We start from the raw sequence: 16,559 nt of genomic DNA on the forward strand, positions 1-16,559 counted from the left end.
TCCTGGAGCCGCGTTCTTCTTCCTATGATCCAGCTTCTGTGGTGATCTGCTAAGCGTACAGATTGAACCAGCAGGGTGAGAGGATGCAGCTCTGGTGCACACCTTTCCTGATTTAAACCTTGCTATACGTAAACCTTGTTCCGTTCAAATAATGCCTCTGGGTCTGTGTCCAATGAAGTGTTCTGGAATTTTCATCCTCCTCAGTGCTATCCATGGTTTGTTAGGATCCACACAGTCAATAAAACACAAGTAAACATTTAAAAAGAATAAAAATAACGAACAGGAAATAATGTCCATGTTCATTTTTAACCATGTGCCCTTCAAGATAGCTTGTCAAGGGCACATTGAAACGTGGAACAAGACAGCTTCTTTCAGCATGGACCCAACCACAAAATCACGTTGATTCTGACTCACACAGCCGCTAGAGGACAGGGTAGCACCGCCCCTGTGAGTGCCCAAGACTAACTCTTACAGAAGTAGAAAGCCTCATCTTTCTCTCTCGGAACAGCTGGTGGTTTCGACCTGGCAACCTCAGGGTCAGCAGCCCAACTCATAACCCACTACACCACCACGGCACCTCCTTAGCACAGATGGAGGAGAACTGAATAAAGAGTCCTCGCTGAGAGTTTTTATCACAGGAGAAGAGAAAGAGGAAGGGGTTTGGAGAAAGGATGTTGATGAAACTGAGTGTGGAGGATCTTTGAGGCCGAGGTAAATAATTGCAGTGAGCAAGCTCCATCAAGGTCTGGACTCGGGATGACATTTTAGACTGGAGACGCAGTTTGGGGTCTCATTAATGTCAAATTAGAAGTGGAAGTAGTACGGAGAGGAACCTGAGGGAACAAACCAGAAGACCAAACTCACTGTCGCTGTGAGTTTCCGAGACAAACTCTTTGCAGAGTAAGCAGCCTCGTCTCTCCTCTGCAGAGTGGCAGCTGGTTTGGCACTGCTCAGCCTGTGGCTAGCAGCCCAACACATAACCCGCTGTGCCGTCAGGGCTCCCCCGAGGGCCAGCAGCCCTGAGATCCCCAATGCTTCCAGGGCTTCGGCACCTGGAGTCCCTGGGGTCGTTTCCAGGGCTTACAAAGCCCGAGCTGCTTTGATTAGGACGCTGAGGTCTGATCTGCCCTTTCACCAGGCCAGCATGTGTACAGAAGTGGCCCAGGGATGTTGGTGCGTCTGAACTGCTGGCACCTTAGCAGGATGCAGGGCAGTGGCCACAAACGGTTATAGAATCCATTACATTCTTCATCAGCGCACTTGGGATAAAAACATCTGAACTCTAAAAGGCTAGTTGTACGCATGTCCTCGATGAAGGAGTAAAAAGTACATTTATGTATTTATTTTTCATTCATCATTTTATTGGGAGTTCATAACATCCCGCCATTCAGATAGTTCGAGCAGAGTCGTACAATTGCTGCCACAGTCAGCTTCCGAGCATTTTCTTTCTTCTGGAACTCGTTGATCTCAGCTCCCCTTTTGCCCTTCCCCCACGAACCCTGGTTATTCTTACATATTATGATTAATAGTCTATTCGCTATATGTGTTTTTTCCTACCGTTCTGTTACTCGGGTGGGTTTGTCCAGTCGTGTTACGTTTAGTGGACTCTGAAATGACACATTTGCCGCCAGCCCTTCCTCCCACCAGAGCAGGTGGTCACCCTCAAGGGGAAGCACTTGTGTGACGGAGCTGCGAGCTAAACAAAACCCTTTTCTCAGGTGCTAGCCTTTGGCCTGCTAGCAGGAAAACTATGGGCATTGAAACTCGGTATACCTGCAGAAATTCTCACAAAAATAAATAAAGTGGGCCTATCGCCTCCGTGGGGCCGGTGCTGGAGTGTTATGCACTGGGCGGCAGCGAGAGGTCCTCAGTCGGGCTCAGCCGCGCCATGGGGGGAAGACTGGGCTTTCTACTCCCAGTAAATGGCCACGGTCTCAGACCCTCAGAGGACCATGCTACCCTGTCCCACAGGGCCACTCGGAGCCAGCATCGACTCCATGGCAGTGAGAGAGTGTATTCATCACTTGAAGGAAACTGATGGCAATGAAGATTGCCAATGATAAAATTCCAGCTTTCAAATGGAAATCAGAATTTGGACCACATTTACCCACCACCACGAGCGTGATGAACAACTCCCTGTGATATTTCGGATGAAGTGGATCACGATAGTAACAAGTGTGATTTTGGGGGGGTATTATATAATGTGCTGTGTCCACTTTTAGGAGATCTGCATAATTTGGTGAACCATTCTTTCCCAGATGCCTGAGATGTGATATGTTCGGTAGACCCATCTGTCTAGTAAAACGGAGTATAAAATACACGGCAACAAAGAGTCTCCTAGGGCTGTCACAAAATGCACTACAAACGAAGTGGCTTAAAACAGCAGAAACGTATTGCCTTTGAGTTCCGGAGGCTAGAGAGCTGAAATCGGGATGTAGGCAGTGCTGGTTCCTCTGATGGTTCTCAGCCTTGCCCTGCTCCTGGCTTTTGCTGACAGCCCACAATTCTTGGTGTTGCTTAGCTTATAGCAGTGAGTTTCCACCACTTCCCACCTCCATCTTCACCTGGACAACTTGCTTCTGCGTGTCTGTTTCTTCTCTTCTTTTTCTGAAAACCCAGTCATACTGGACTGGGACCCAACCTACTCCCATTTGATTACATGTTAACCGATTATGTTTCTAGATAAGGTCACATTCATAGGTACTAGAAATTAGACTTAAACATACGACTATATTGGGGGCTGGGGCAAAAATCAACCTATAGCATATGAGTGGGCTTCCATGATCTTTTCATTCCATTTTTCCCTTGACTTTTTTTGAAACCACCTCCGATAGTTTCAGAGTTCCAACTGCAGTCACCCTTTACAAGACTACCACTTGTCATGTTTCGGAGTAAGACCAAAGAAGACTATCTACCATTATCTAAGAAAGCTTCTCCCTTCTAACTACCTACCTGTGTGAGCCAGATGTTCTCCATACATGTGTACTTCAGCCATGATAACCTAATGTAGCAGATTATCTGTAGGAGGAGAGGGCTGGCAGAGTCTAGTTATCTATTAATAGGCAAGATATTAAAACGATTTGCAAAAATGTTTTCAGAAAAATCTCTAAGCTAACAATAGAGTGTCTTATTCAGTGGAGAAGATTCACAGCTTTTCCTTTAAGATCAAGGGAAGGATGCTTCCCTCCCTTGTTGTAGCAGAGCTATTAGCTAGTGGAATTGAAGAGAAATCAGTTATACGCATGCACACGCTCAAACATCTGTAAAGAAGAAGATAAACTATTCCTAGTTTCAGATGACATGATAGTCTGCCTGGAAAACCCCAAAGGATCAATGATAAAACCAACTCGCACAACAGAAGAACTCCACGAAGCAGCACAGAACAGCCTAGAGAACAATGGGATAGAGAAATTTCAACTTACAATAGCAACCAAGAAGACCAAACAGGAGCAATTTTAACTAGTGTGCAAACCTACAAAAGGAAATCTCAGTGTACGTTGCAAAGACATACAAGGGGGCACCCCCCAACCCCCCAGAAACCCCTCTGGAATCCCCCCCCACAAAGCTATGTATTTAATTTTTTTATCCCCTTCAAAGTACTCTCCATTACATTTAATACATTTGTCAAATCTGAGATTCCATTCTTGGAAACATGTTTCAAACTCATCTGTTTGGATGGCTGACAGTACCCCTGTGTTAGTCTGGGTAAACTAGGGAAAGAAATCCACAGAAACATGTATAAGAGTGAGTTTTATAGAAAGGGTAAGTGTATATGAAAGCATCCCAACCCAGTGCTGCCCAAGCCCACAAGTCCAACATTAGCCCATATGTCCAACACCATCCACAAAGTCCTCCTCCATCTCACAAAACAGACACAATGATGCCGACTGCAGGAGGAAAGTTGAATCAGTGAACGTGTAAACATCTCAGTGCTGGCAGGGGTCTCCACACGGCTGCTCCAGCACCTACAGCTGCATCGGGGTAGGTCCATGTGGCTTCTCCTCAGGGATATCTTGCAGGAAGTGAGCCTTGCAAGCTGAAGCAGGGAACTGGCTAAGGCAGCTGCACCCTGGTCCAACCATCAGAAAGCAAGAGACCTGAGAACTAGAAAGACGATGCTCACCGAGCCATTTATCTCTCCACCCTTCAATTAATCCCACCTGTGCTTATGGGCCAGGTTGGTATAATAAGCCTTAACTACCTCAAACCCCCCCCCCCATTTTTTCCTTCTCTTCTACACTGTCAAATCGCTGTCCTTTCATGTTCCTCTTCATTCATGGAAAAAAAAAGAAGTCTCACTGGGCGAGATCAGGTGAGTAAGGTGTGTGTGGCAAGGGAGGCATGCTGTTTTGTTGCCCAAAACTGGTGCACTGAGATGACTGTGTGAGCAGGTGCATTGGCGTGGTGGCAAGACCAGCCCTTCATCTGCTTGAGTCAGGCTTTCTTTGTTGCACACTGTAACCCATTCTTTTCACAGCCTCAAATAGAAAGCTTGATTAACAGTCTGACCTGTGCAAATGCACTATCCCCCCACACATCAAAAAAGCCAAATGAGCATTGGAGTTTTTTGGGCTACCTCCGTGTAAAAGCTGGGAGACCATGCTCTGTTCTTTGAGAGGACAACTCAACATGGTGAAGATGTTGAGATATGTGTTTCTTTCAAGGTTAATTTTGAAATTCAGTACAATCCCAATAAAAATGCCAGCAAGCTTTGTTACAGATTTAAATGGGTTTTATAATTTTAAAATGTATGGGAAAATAAATAGGCAAGAATACCTGAGGACATTTTTGAAAATGAAGCACTTCAAGTCAGAATGCCTCTACTAGACACTAAAATGCACAATAAAGCCTTTATTAATAAAATAGTAGGGAATGGTGCTTGAATAGATAAATAAGTTGGTGGAATCACATAGTGTCCAGTTTAGACATGTGTCAGTCCAGATTGACTAAAGAAACAAATCCAGAGACACTCATATATATGTAAGAAATAACTTTATATCGATAAACTATCCCAGCCAGTCCAGATCGTCCATAAAGTCAATATTAGCCTATAAATCCAATGTTAGCCTATAAATCCAATTCCTCTTCAGACTCATGCAGCACATACAATGCTGCCACATGCAGGAAGAGTCCAGGCCAGCGGGTGGAAAGTCCTGTGGGTCCAATGGCAGTGGAGGCATCTCCAGGGCTCTGGCTGCCATCAGCGTGGCTCCAGGTGGTTTGTCAACAGGAATGTGAAGCAGAGGAACAGTGTGTCCTGTCTCCAAGGAGGAAAAGAGGAAGTCCCAGAATCCTCATGAGAAGGCCACGCCCACAAGAAGGGATCACCAGGGTGGAACCTGATTGACAGGCTAGACTCCACCCCTTCGTTCTTATTTGTCAAGTTGACATGAAGTTGTGGAACCACCACAAGATTCAAATCCATATGGAAAGGTAGTACAGGATAAAGGTAGCATTGCAAATCACTGTAGTGGAGGTGGGGTCTTGAATAAATGTTGGCGGGGCCACAGCTAGACCTGTAGTACCTCTAATTAGATCCATACATGTGCCTTTTGAAAGAATAACTGGAGATGAATATGGAATCTGGATGCAAAAAAAAAAAAGTGAAATTATAGAAGTGTCCGAGGAAATCATGTTGATGCTCCTTTAACCTTGCTGGTGGGTCAGACTGTCCATCTATGACTCCAGGTCCAGACACAGTGCAAGGAAAAGGCTAATCACTTACATATTTGCATGACCCCCCTCAAAAAAAAAAACCCTCATAAGCAAAGTCAACCAAGAGGACATATTTACAACATGGGTCACAGAAGTCTAATGTCTCTACCACATAAAAGCTCCTAAACAAACGAACTAAAGGTCCAGTTGAAAAACGGGGAATGGATCAGGACAATTCACTAAAAGCAAATTTTGATTAAAATGGCCTTTAAATATATGAAATAGCATTCAGACTCTCATCGTTAAACAAATGCAAATTAAGACAACACTGAGATGTCATTTCTCACCTGTCAGACTGGCAATTTTAATGTGACAGCACATTCTATTGGCCAGGTAGGTAAATGGTCCCTCTCCTGCATGGCTGGTGGACATGCAAATTGGTACAATCCTTTGAGAGGGAAATTGGCAAAGTCTAGCAAAACCGTGTATGCACCTACTTTCAGCCCAATCATCCCACTTGTAGGGTCAACCCTGGATGTGGATGAAATACATATTTATGTACGTATGGCACACACGTCCATGGGTTATTAATTGCAGCGTTGTTTGTACCTGCAGAGCATTGGAAACATCTGGATACATAGGGGAGTGGTGGAATAAGCCCTGGTACAGCCACACAAGACAGTGCTTATGAGTGATTCTAAAAAGAATGAAGACGAGCTCTCTGAATGGATAAGGAGTTAAGGGAAGTAGCTGGAACCCAAGAGTGCATCCAGTCTGCTGCCCTTTATAGATGAACCAATGGACTGGTGTTTGCTCATTTGTGCAAAGGCAATACGGTCAGGACCAGCCAGAAACGAGGGAAATGTGTTATGTACAGTAAGTGGATAGGGAAGGGATAGGCAGAAGAGGGGAAGGATGTGTGTGAAGATGTACTTGGGGTGAGGAAGGAGTGACGGTTCTGATTCTTAGGACACAGCCATGTTTTACACACCCTCCAGGTCGGCGCCAGGAGCCGTGGTGCACAGTCATACAGCACCTGGCTGCTAACTTCAGGTCGGTGGTTTGCACCCACCAGCCACTCTCTTTGGGGGAGAAGGAGGTGGCAGTCTGCTTCCTTAGAGACTGGAGCTTTAGAACCCCCCTGGGCCGCTCTGGTCTGCCCTGTAGGGTTGCAGTGTGTCAGAACCAACTCAGTGGTGATGGATTCAGAGTCTAGCGGGATGGGGTTTCACATCCTTGTGTGACTTTCTCATGGGGATCTCAGGTCAGACCTGGTTTGGAAATGTTTATGTTAAGAGCTTTCTATTTTCTTGTTAGCAACAGTAGCTGCTTAGGAGATAACAAACTAAAATGCTGGTTTCATAAAGTACCTCCAACCTGCCACAGCTGCTCAAGAACCGTTAAGAGGGACCCCAGATGTCAGGCTTTTACTGAGCCAACAACAGGCTCTTTCCGACCAGTGAACCATCAGGCTGGTTTTCATCAGGTCTTCCCCTATGGGGGACCTTCGTTTCTAATGAGCTTCACCATCACCGGTATCTCCTTTGCAGCCTTTAAACTACGTTTCACTGTAGCCTCCGAGGGAAGCGCTGGTTGCCTGTATTCCATCACCTAACGATGTAATAACTTCAACTGTGCTGGGTTTTACATTTGATTCTGTGTCTTTATCTTTCCTCTGGTCGCCTTTGTTTCATTCTTTGGCAGCAAACACTTTCTACTTGTTTATACCACATGCCATGACCACATAGGCTCCTTACCCAAAAGGGCCCTTCACAGCTAATTGTTGGGGCAAATTGGGTAAATGTAAAGATGAGTAATTTGCATTGCATCTTCCTTAATCATCCACTGATGCAGAGGATAATATACCATGAAATTGTCCGATGACATGCAGAGAGGAGCAGGAAATGAGGGTGGGGCCGTTACTTTATTGGCTAGCTTTCCAATCACTAGTAGTCAAAGACGGATCTCTGTTTTCAATTACATAAAGAAAACCTCAAATCCTTTGGCCCCCTTTCCGTTCATGTTGGGAATTCTTCATTTTAGGAATGACCATACCTGAAGAAGATGCTGATGTGGGACAAGGCAGTAAATATTGCCTGGTGGCAATTGGTAGACTCCAGGTAAGAACAAACTCACAGCCTTTTTGTTAATCTCCAAAGAGGTCTTATGAGGACACGGAGCAAGAGCCTGTCGGTCTGACCGCCTGTTCTGATCTCGGTGACCTCAGTATTGGTTGGGCTTCCTCGTCTCATGCTGAGACCAGGATGAAGCTCAATCTGGGAGAAAAGTAGAGAACTCTGAGTCATAAGCAGCAGGGTTCTTGTGGCATCGTGGGGGGTTGGATTTTTCCATTCTCCACACTTGGGCCAATAACTACAAAGCGGGGTTCTGTGTTCATCGTGGCCCTGTTTAATCACCTTAAATGTTTCTTCACGGTCTTAGGTCCAAGCTCATCGTGAGGCCATCCAGCAGCCCTGTCCCCTTCCCTTCTCCATCCCTTCCACCTAGTCCCCTGTCAAACCATTTCCTTTCCCATAAAGCCACTGTGCAACTTCCCCCGTCTGTGGGTATCCACAGGCTGTTTCTCCCGCCTGGTATTTTCTTTTCCCCTTCTTCCTCTCCTTTCAAAATTCCCCCTTCCCCGCTTTCCTTCCTGTCCACTCATCTTTCAAAATCGACCTAAAATGACTCCCCTAGTTCCCTTGGTCTAAATGAATCATTCCCTTGTCCTTATGCCAACAGCATGCAGGTCACACAAGTTACCTTCCCCCCACTGCTTATGGTTTCTTGAGTGTCTGCCTGGTCCTCCATTAAGCTGCCGGCTCCTTAGCAGTGATTAGGTCTTGTATATCTTGTCGAAACTGAGTGTGATGAAGAGAGATTGTGTAAATTAAGCTCCTGGCACAGAGATTAGCACCTACAATAGCCACTCCGTCAGCTGGGTGGTTCATTGTCCTTATGGAATTGAGAGTTTGCCCCATACTGATGAGTAGAAATATGGTAGACAGCATTCTCTCAAGGTCCCTGGTTTCCTCGGTTTTGCCACTGGCAGACAAATGAATAAGCAACTTCATTCACATATCATAAACATTGGCTATTCATCTCTCCTGGATACTGAAATAAACTCAGCATACACTTTCTAAATATTTTGAGTAATTCCTTAGACTAATTTGCTGTTCTTAATAAAAGGAAGGTGAAAGACAATTTACATTTTCTTAAGCAAACAAATTCCTATTTCTTGAGCATGTTATATGCCGGACACTCGACCCAGGTTTTTACGTGCAGAATCTCCTTCGAATCTCACATCCACGCTAGGAGATTACATGTTCCATCATTCCCAGTGACCAATAAGGAGATTGAAGCTCACCATTGATAAAGGACTCATTGGACTAACTGCACTCAAGGGTCTGAGAGATGAAACCCATGCAGATTTCTCCCATTCTCTGCCTCAGCTGCCAGCTCCCACCCTCCCTCCCTGTCTCTATCAACACCATCCTAACTGGATTTTCCTCATCCCAGGTGACCAGCTCTCCTGTGTGCATGGACATGAATGGGATGTCAGTGCCCACGGAGTTCTTATCCCGGCACAACTCTGATGGCATCATCACGTTTGTGGACCCAAGATGCATCAGTGTGATTGGCTACCAACCTCAGGTGGGTAGAGTTTTGAGCTCATGACAGTTACAGACTTAACTTTCCACTAACCCGGTTCATCCCATCGGTACTAGATTCGAAGCTTAAGATCTACGTGTCCTGGCTTGAGGAAGAGATTTCCTTCCAGGTCCCCAAACAGAACATTAGAGGCAACGACACGACGTACACTTGGGTCTTCAATCTTTCTTTACCTAACCACTCTGGTTCATAGCTGACTTTTCACTAAAAAGGGAACTCTCTGATCCCCTTTGAAAAATACTGCATCTGTGGGCATAAAACTGAGCTACTGGTGTAACGGAAGTAGGGTGACGTCAGACCTAGATGAGCGGTCTGTTCTGAATGAAAGCGAGGCCGTCCTGTCTACTCGTCTGAAGACGCATGCAGCCTCCTCTTCCAAGTTCCCTGCTGGAGCACAAATCGAAGCGTCAGGATTCTGGCTTAGAGGAAGACCTTTGTTAAAAATATCCATTAAGGATACTTACTCTGCTTGGTCACAACAGAATGCCTTACTCAAGCATGTCCCCAGAGATTAAGATTAAGAAATAGCATGGAAATAAATAAGATTAAAACAAAGCTTGTAACTGTCTCAGGACTCTGCACCCTAAATAAAGTAAACCTTTACTTTGCTTTTACTCAAAGTAACCCTAAAGTAGGCCACCCTTCATCACACACCTTTTCCACTCAGGTACACCATCTACTCCGGCTTCTGCCGACTCTCTGTAAACCTGTAATTTAGTCGTCAGCCGATTACCTTAAGGTAAGGGAAGAGGCAGACATACACCTGTACCTCAAATCATCCCTAATCATGATGTACCAGACAAAGCTCAAAGGGAACCATCTGTGACTGTAGCCAACAGGTATCCTGGTGTTAAAAGCGTGTCTCAGTCAAACCTGTTCTTAGAGATTAGGCATGAATGCTAAAGATTAACGTGGAGAAAGCTTGTCATTTCACGAAGTTCTTGTAACTGTTGGCTGTGACCCCCACCCTGCGTCTCCAGTCCTGAGTTTGCTCCGCTTCATGAAAGCGCATTCCTCCCTGCAGTTGTGGACGCAAGACAGTATCTTGCCTAAGGATGTGTGCGTCTTCTCATTCCACAGAACTTTTTATCTGTCAATAAAACTTTGTTTTTTGGTACTAACAGTGTAAGTCTGTTGTTTTATACGCTCACACCATATCTCCTTTTGGGAGGCTTGCAAGCCACATCACCACGCACAGTCCTGAGAAGTCTTGCCGTAAAACTGCCCGCTTAACTTTGTCCAGCCCCATGTTTCTCAAAACCCATTTCAACAGCGTCATTGTTTCAGATCTTTGCTTAAAAATTTTAGTAGGATGAGAAACACCATAAAGCAGGAGAGATTCTTGCAAATGCAGAGACAGAAAACAACAATATGTCATGAGTTTTCATTGGGTTTGGGGCCTGAAGGCAGAATTAGCTATAAAAGATGCTTGGGAGGGTATTGAGGAAGAGTCAAGATGGCTGGAATGAATATTGGTTGATTTTAAGCATTACTGACCCTTTCGGTGTGATAATGTAATAGTGGCATATTGAGGTTTTATAAGATAATGTCATTTTTATAGGGCATATACATATTAAAGTACTTAGAGGAGAAGTGTCATGTATCTCTAAGTTACTTTCAAATGATTCGTCAAGAAATTACATACATATATATACATATACACATGCATACATATAGTTTATTTTCACATATTTGCATGCATGTATCTGAAAGGGGGGAGCAAATAGGGTAAAATATTGAGTTGTTGAATCTAATTAAAGGGTATAGAGATCTTTGTTGCACTGCTATTTCAACTTTTTTGTAGACTTAAATTTCTTTCAAATAAAAAGTGGCATAGTGGGTAAGCATTGGGCTACGATCCTCAAGGTTCGCAGTTCGAAAGCACTAGTATCTCCTTGGGGAAAAGACGGGGTTTTACTCCCTGTAACCAGTTTCAGTCTTGGAATCTCAGTTCGACTGTCCTGTAGGGTCACTAGGAGTCTGCATTGACCAGATAGCCGTGAGTTAAAAAGACTATGGAGCAAAATTTGGGATATATTAACATGAGTATTTTACCTGCATGCATGTTTTAGAGCTAGAAAGAGTCCAAGCCAGAAGTCGTTGGAACCGTTCATCTATTTCCACATTTCTGTTCAGTTATCGGGTTCCATCCAGTCTATTTTCGTCTTTAGAGACACGCACGTTACAGACAAGAAAGGGACAGAGTAGGAGGCCGCACTGTCTCCAGTCGCAAAACATATCACACAGCCTCAGCTGTCAGAACTCCCAAGGGCAGATGTTTCCTGCCAGATCCAGTTTTCCTCTGGCATCTCCTGTGTCACCTGGACACCTGTTGACCTGTAGGTAGGCTTCCCTCCACGGCCAGCATCAGCTCTTCCCGGGGCCATTTGTTTACGTGGATTCTGTTCGGTGAGGTTTTCCATCTTTTGCTGTTTAAGCCACCTCCAATTGGGCAACTTCCTATGACACATTTAGAGTTACCTTTTGACGATGTATCTTATTCAAGTCCATTTTGCTGTAGAACGTACTTTGTTTGGGGTTCATGCCGGGTCTTTTGAATAAAGCAGAGGCTGGTGAAGATCCATAGTAAACAGTCTTTTCATAAGGACAGTTATTTTAGGATAACAGCATTTCTGTAGCCACAGCTTCCACATTGAGGCAGTTCCAGTTTTCATAAGCAACACATGGGCCCTCATGCCATTGTGTTGCTTTCGTTTTGTGTTATTGGAATACAGTTATTACAGTGTGTGTCTCCACAGCAAACAAATAGAAAGTTGCATTCTGAAGCTGCAGGTGCGGCGCTTCAGCAGAATTAGAACTCAGTATTGAGCACACGGAGCGTGGATACCAGGAGGCCAGCTCCGAGATGGCTCCACAGGGAAGCGGACATCTGCCTTTGTTGACCACTGTCGTGGGGCAAATGCAGGGAGATGAGTGGGAGAAGATGCAAAAGAGCACTGCGGTCGAAAAGTGAGTCGGCTCGTGTTGAGAAGTGGGCCTGGAGATGATTAAAGCATGTCTGTTTTATCTAGGACCTTCTGGGAAAGGACATTTTGGAATTCTGCCACCCGGAGGATCAGAGCCATCTGCGTGAGAGTTTCCAGCAGGTACTGCCAACACCCCTCACTGATGTAGAAGTGTGATAACATGTGCGTGTGCCTGGCAGGGCATCAGGGGCTCTTGTGTGCCAGGCAGGCTACAGGGTCCAATCTAAGGCAGTGGTCATGTCCTCTGCTATGCAGGCGCTCACAGCCAAGTGGGGCAGACAGAACACCATCGAGAAGTAAAGGCAGACAGCTGTCATGGCGAAAACGCCCCAGTGGGCACAGAGTCTTCCTCTGTGAGGAGGAGCCAGGGGCAATTCGAATGGTCATGCGGGATAAGCCTTGTCTTTCCAATACGAGAACTGAGAACATTCGAGACGGCAGGGGACAGCATCCAGAGACGGACTCTTGGGAGAACTGTAAGCAGTTCCTTATGGCTTGGAGTGGCGCTGGCTGACTTACAGGAAGGAGGCACACAATGGTTTGTTTGCTTGTTTGTTTGTTTTAAAGACCAAGTTGAGAAGGACCGCGCACGCCATGCCAAGGAATTGAACGTCTCTCCTGAGTCATTTAGGGTGCATGAGGGTTTCTTTAAGAATTTTAAGTAATGATTTTTTTAATAATAAGTGTGCTGAATGAACAGATGTGGAGGATTGCCGGAAGCACAGGCAAGTCCGGAGGCTGCTAAGCTTGTCCAGATCAGAGCTGATAGTGTCAGAGATTTGGCAGGGGCCGTGGGAATTAAAATGGGAGATCGCTTGGTGAGGCTTTGGACGGAGGGCGGTTAGGGCGAGATTGGAACATAGGCAGGCTCCTGGGAGCAACCCTGCTGTTAGCTGCTACTTCTTAAAACACCTACGAGGCATCAGGCAATCTGGTGAACACTTGTACGCACCTCTGCTTTAGGGCCACACAACAATCGCAGCAGGAGAGGAACGTTGTCCTTGTTTTGCAGGTGAGCAGAGTAAGGCCTTGTGAAGTAGCTATCCTCTGAGGCCACGCGGTGAATGAGTGGCAGAACCAGGATTCCCATGGCGGTCTTGCCCCTTCCTGAGCCCAAGACTGTGAGTGGTGCCAACAGTTCATGCACGGGGCTGATAACCTCTTGGAAGAAAGGCCTGGTGAGCTGCAGCCATGGCTAACCCTCCGCTGCTACGGCGTCACCAGGAGATGGAATCAGCTCAGTGGCAACTGGTTTGTCATGGGAGGCCAGGGGAGCTGTCCTGAGAGAGCGCACACTTCTAATGTCTCACTACGGCCTTGGAAGGACGTGGGGAGGACATTGCAGAAGGGAAAGGACCCTGGCTCTTTTGAGTCCCTTTTTAAGAGAGAATCCTGTCTAGCCCTTCAGTGCCTGGCATTCTGCTTGCCTCCTGTTTGGGCATGGACCTGCCCCGCAGCTGAATTCTGTGTGAAGGCAGTGTGAGGTCTGTATAAAAGGCCCCCACACATCAATTGTCCACCACGCAGGTGGGCGACCCCTTCTCCCTGCACAGCGCTGCTCTTTCCCGCCTCTCTGGATGCTCCCTCCCTCGGGTACCTGAGCTAGCTCGTCCTCTTCTGCCTGGTGCTGTGGACAGGCTATAGGGGCCCAGCGCTCTGGCCCTGTCTGCCTTCCTTCCTCTCGGTAACATCCCCCTTCAAGATCACATCTACTGGTCAGGTGGCTACAGCCCACACTGTCTTCCGAGCTGCACATCAGCCTGTCTCCAGGCACCAGCTTCCCACATCCATTTCTTCCAGTCCCGGGCCTCCCTCACACCACCATCCCTCTGGTTTCTCAGACCAGAGACTGAGACACATCTTCCAGGCTTCCCTCAGTCTCACGCCCCACCTCCGGTCCATCACACCTCCTGTCACAACTCCAAACTGCGTCCACAGCCCATGCCTTCCACCTTCTCTTGCCTTCTCCCCACCCCCAACCTGACCAGGCCACTCCCATCTCTCCCTTTGAAATGGTAGCAGCCTCCTGCCTGCTTTTACTCTTGCCCCATGCCAGGCCTTTCTTAAAGCATAAATCATGTTTTGCTGCCTTTTCATCGAAACCCACCAGTGGCTTTCCTGGGCCTCTAGAAAAAAATCCAGGCTCCTTACCATGCTGCCACCTCTACCGGAATCCACCACCCTGCCCATCTCATCCTCCTCTGTTCACGGCTTTGCAGTCCCGCTGACCACTTGCTAGTTCTCTCAAGGCCTCGTCCCTTTTCCTGCCTCAGGACCTTTGCATGTGCTGTTCCCTCCAACCACGATGCTTTCCCCTCTCCCGTCACTCTCAAAGCTCATAACTGGCACCTTCGTGTCCTTAGGGTTTGTGCTAGGCTGGTGCGGCGGTTGCATAATCTGGTGCCAACTTGAGACTATTAAGAGAGAAAGGGTGGCGTTTAGTTTGTCAATCAGGTCGTTGCTTGATGACCTCATTTGGAGGTGCTGGAGAGATAAATAGCTCGCTCTGCTTTGTCGTTCCTGATGACGTGGAGCTATGCTAGAGCCCTGGAGCTGGAGGAGCCACATGGAGACCCACGCCAGTGTTAAGATGCTTCTACCACCACTGGATCCACAAGAGTTCCCCTCCCACTGGCCTGTGATCTTCCCGCATTCGGCATCATTGCATGACTGTGTGTGTCTAAAGAGGAACTGATGGACTGGTATCAACATATGGGGTAATATCGGACTTAAGGGCTTGATCTGGACTGGGCTGGGGTGTTTCCTTAATATACAATTACTCTTTAATATAAAGTTCTCTCATACACATGAGTGTCCATGAATTTGTTTCTCTAGTCCACCGGAACTAACACAGCTGGGTTTTCTAGGGAAACAAAACCAGTGGCACTCAAATATGCACAAGAAAGAACTTTGTAGAATGTGGTTTGAAATATGTTTGTAGAAAGAACTATCACAAGACAGAATTTTATATCAAAAAGCAACCTCTCCCAGTCCGATTCAAGTCCATGGCTCTGATGCTAGCCAGGGGCCTCTTGAGCCTCATGCAGCTGCCGGTGGATAAAGCAGAAAGGTGAAGCTGGAAGCTGGGAGATCACAGGCTGGTGGGTGCAGAGTCATGAGGATCCACGGATCATGGAAACGTGGCAGGGCGCCACAGTTCCCAGGGTCCACAGGCCACGCGGGCTGTCAGCACCAGGGCCAAATAGCAATGCAGGCAAACAGGAAGACCAAGAACAGCAAGAGTGGGCCCAGTTCCCCTGGGTACCCCTCTTACTGGAAGAGTCACACCCCAGGGAGGCATCGTTAGGCTGTGACTTGATCCATAGGCTGGGCTCCACCCCGACCTGTACAAAGGTACCGTCAAGTTGATGTCAAATCTGACCCCGCCATTTTCAATTCATGGCATCTCATAGAGACCACCCAAGTCCTAAGACTGCCCTGAGGAAGAAAGGTCCGCAGCCTTTCTGTCAGCCCTTACCTTTCCTACGCTAGTCTAGTTTTCCATTGTTTTCTCTCTGCCTGTCCTTTCCTTTCCTATCTTTCTGCTACCATGTAACCTCCTGTGGCCACCGAGCTTCCCACCATTCTCTCCTCCATGCAGCCTGGTGTCTGACACTTGAGTGGGATTTAATGAAGCACTTTTCATTGGTCCTAACTCCTGGCAGATGGCTTGCATTTTGGGAAATAGTGAAAATAGAATGACCCTAAGGACGTGCAAACTGTTGACTTACGGTTCTTAGAAGTACCAGAAGAACAGAAATGTATGTTCTCACATTTTAGGAGGCTGGAAGTCCAAATTCAGACTCTCATTTCTAGAGAAAGGTTGTCTTCAGGTCAACTCAGTTCACGGCCATCAAGTTGATTCTGGCCTGTAGTGAGCCTATAGGGCAGGTTTCTGAGACTGTAATTCTTTATGGAAGAGACTGGTGGCTTTGAACTGCTGACCTTGCAAGTTAGCAGCCCAACACTTTACCACTGTGCCACCAGAACACCTTCCTGTGTGTTCTGCTTCTGGGTCTCATCTACTCTTTTTGTGACACAGCAGTGATTAGGTTTAGGGCACACCTTGATAACAGACCTATTAGCATAACAAAGCAAATCTGGATTTTCAAACAGGATTACACCTATAGGCTAGAGGTTTGGGATTCTAACCTTCGTTTTGAGGTGGGCACAACCCCCACTGTCAATGTGGTCATGCCCTTTCTTTATATCCTGCCTTAGGAGGTGAAAAACCCCGTGGGAGCC

The 16,559-nt window shown here is 46.7% G+C and overlaps 1 protein-coding gene across 1 annotated transcript in view; it reads left to right on the forward strand.

Moving 5' to 3' along the window:
- ARNT2 (aryl hydrocarbon receptor nuclear translocator 2) overlaps positions 1-16,559 on the forward strand; it is a 162,558-nt gene that overhangs the window by 105,640 nt on the left and 40,359 nt on the right. Inside the window, exons 8-10 of the mRNA XM_004708075.2 lie at positions 7,699-7,775; positions 9,175-9,309; positions 12,360-12,434. Coding sequence (XP_004708132.1) covers positions 7,699-7,775; positions 9,175-9,309; positions 12,360-12,434 — 287 coding nt within the window. The remainder of the gene's footprint in view (positions 1-7,698; positions 7,776-9,174; positions 9,310-12,359; positions 12,435-16,559) is intronic.

The sequence above is a fragment of the Echinops telfairi genome, unplaced genomic scaffold, assembly GCF_000313985.2.
Source record: "Echinops telfairi isolate 266 unplaced genomic scaffold, ASM31398v2 ScPeMD7_7;HRSCAF=31, whole genome shotgun sequence".
NCBI lineage: Eukaryota > Metazoa > Chordata > Mammalia > Afrosoricida > Tenrecidae > Echinops > Echinops telfairi.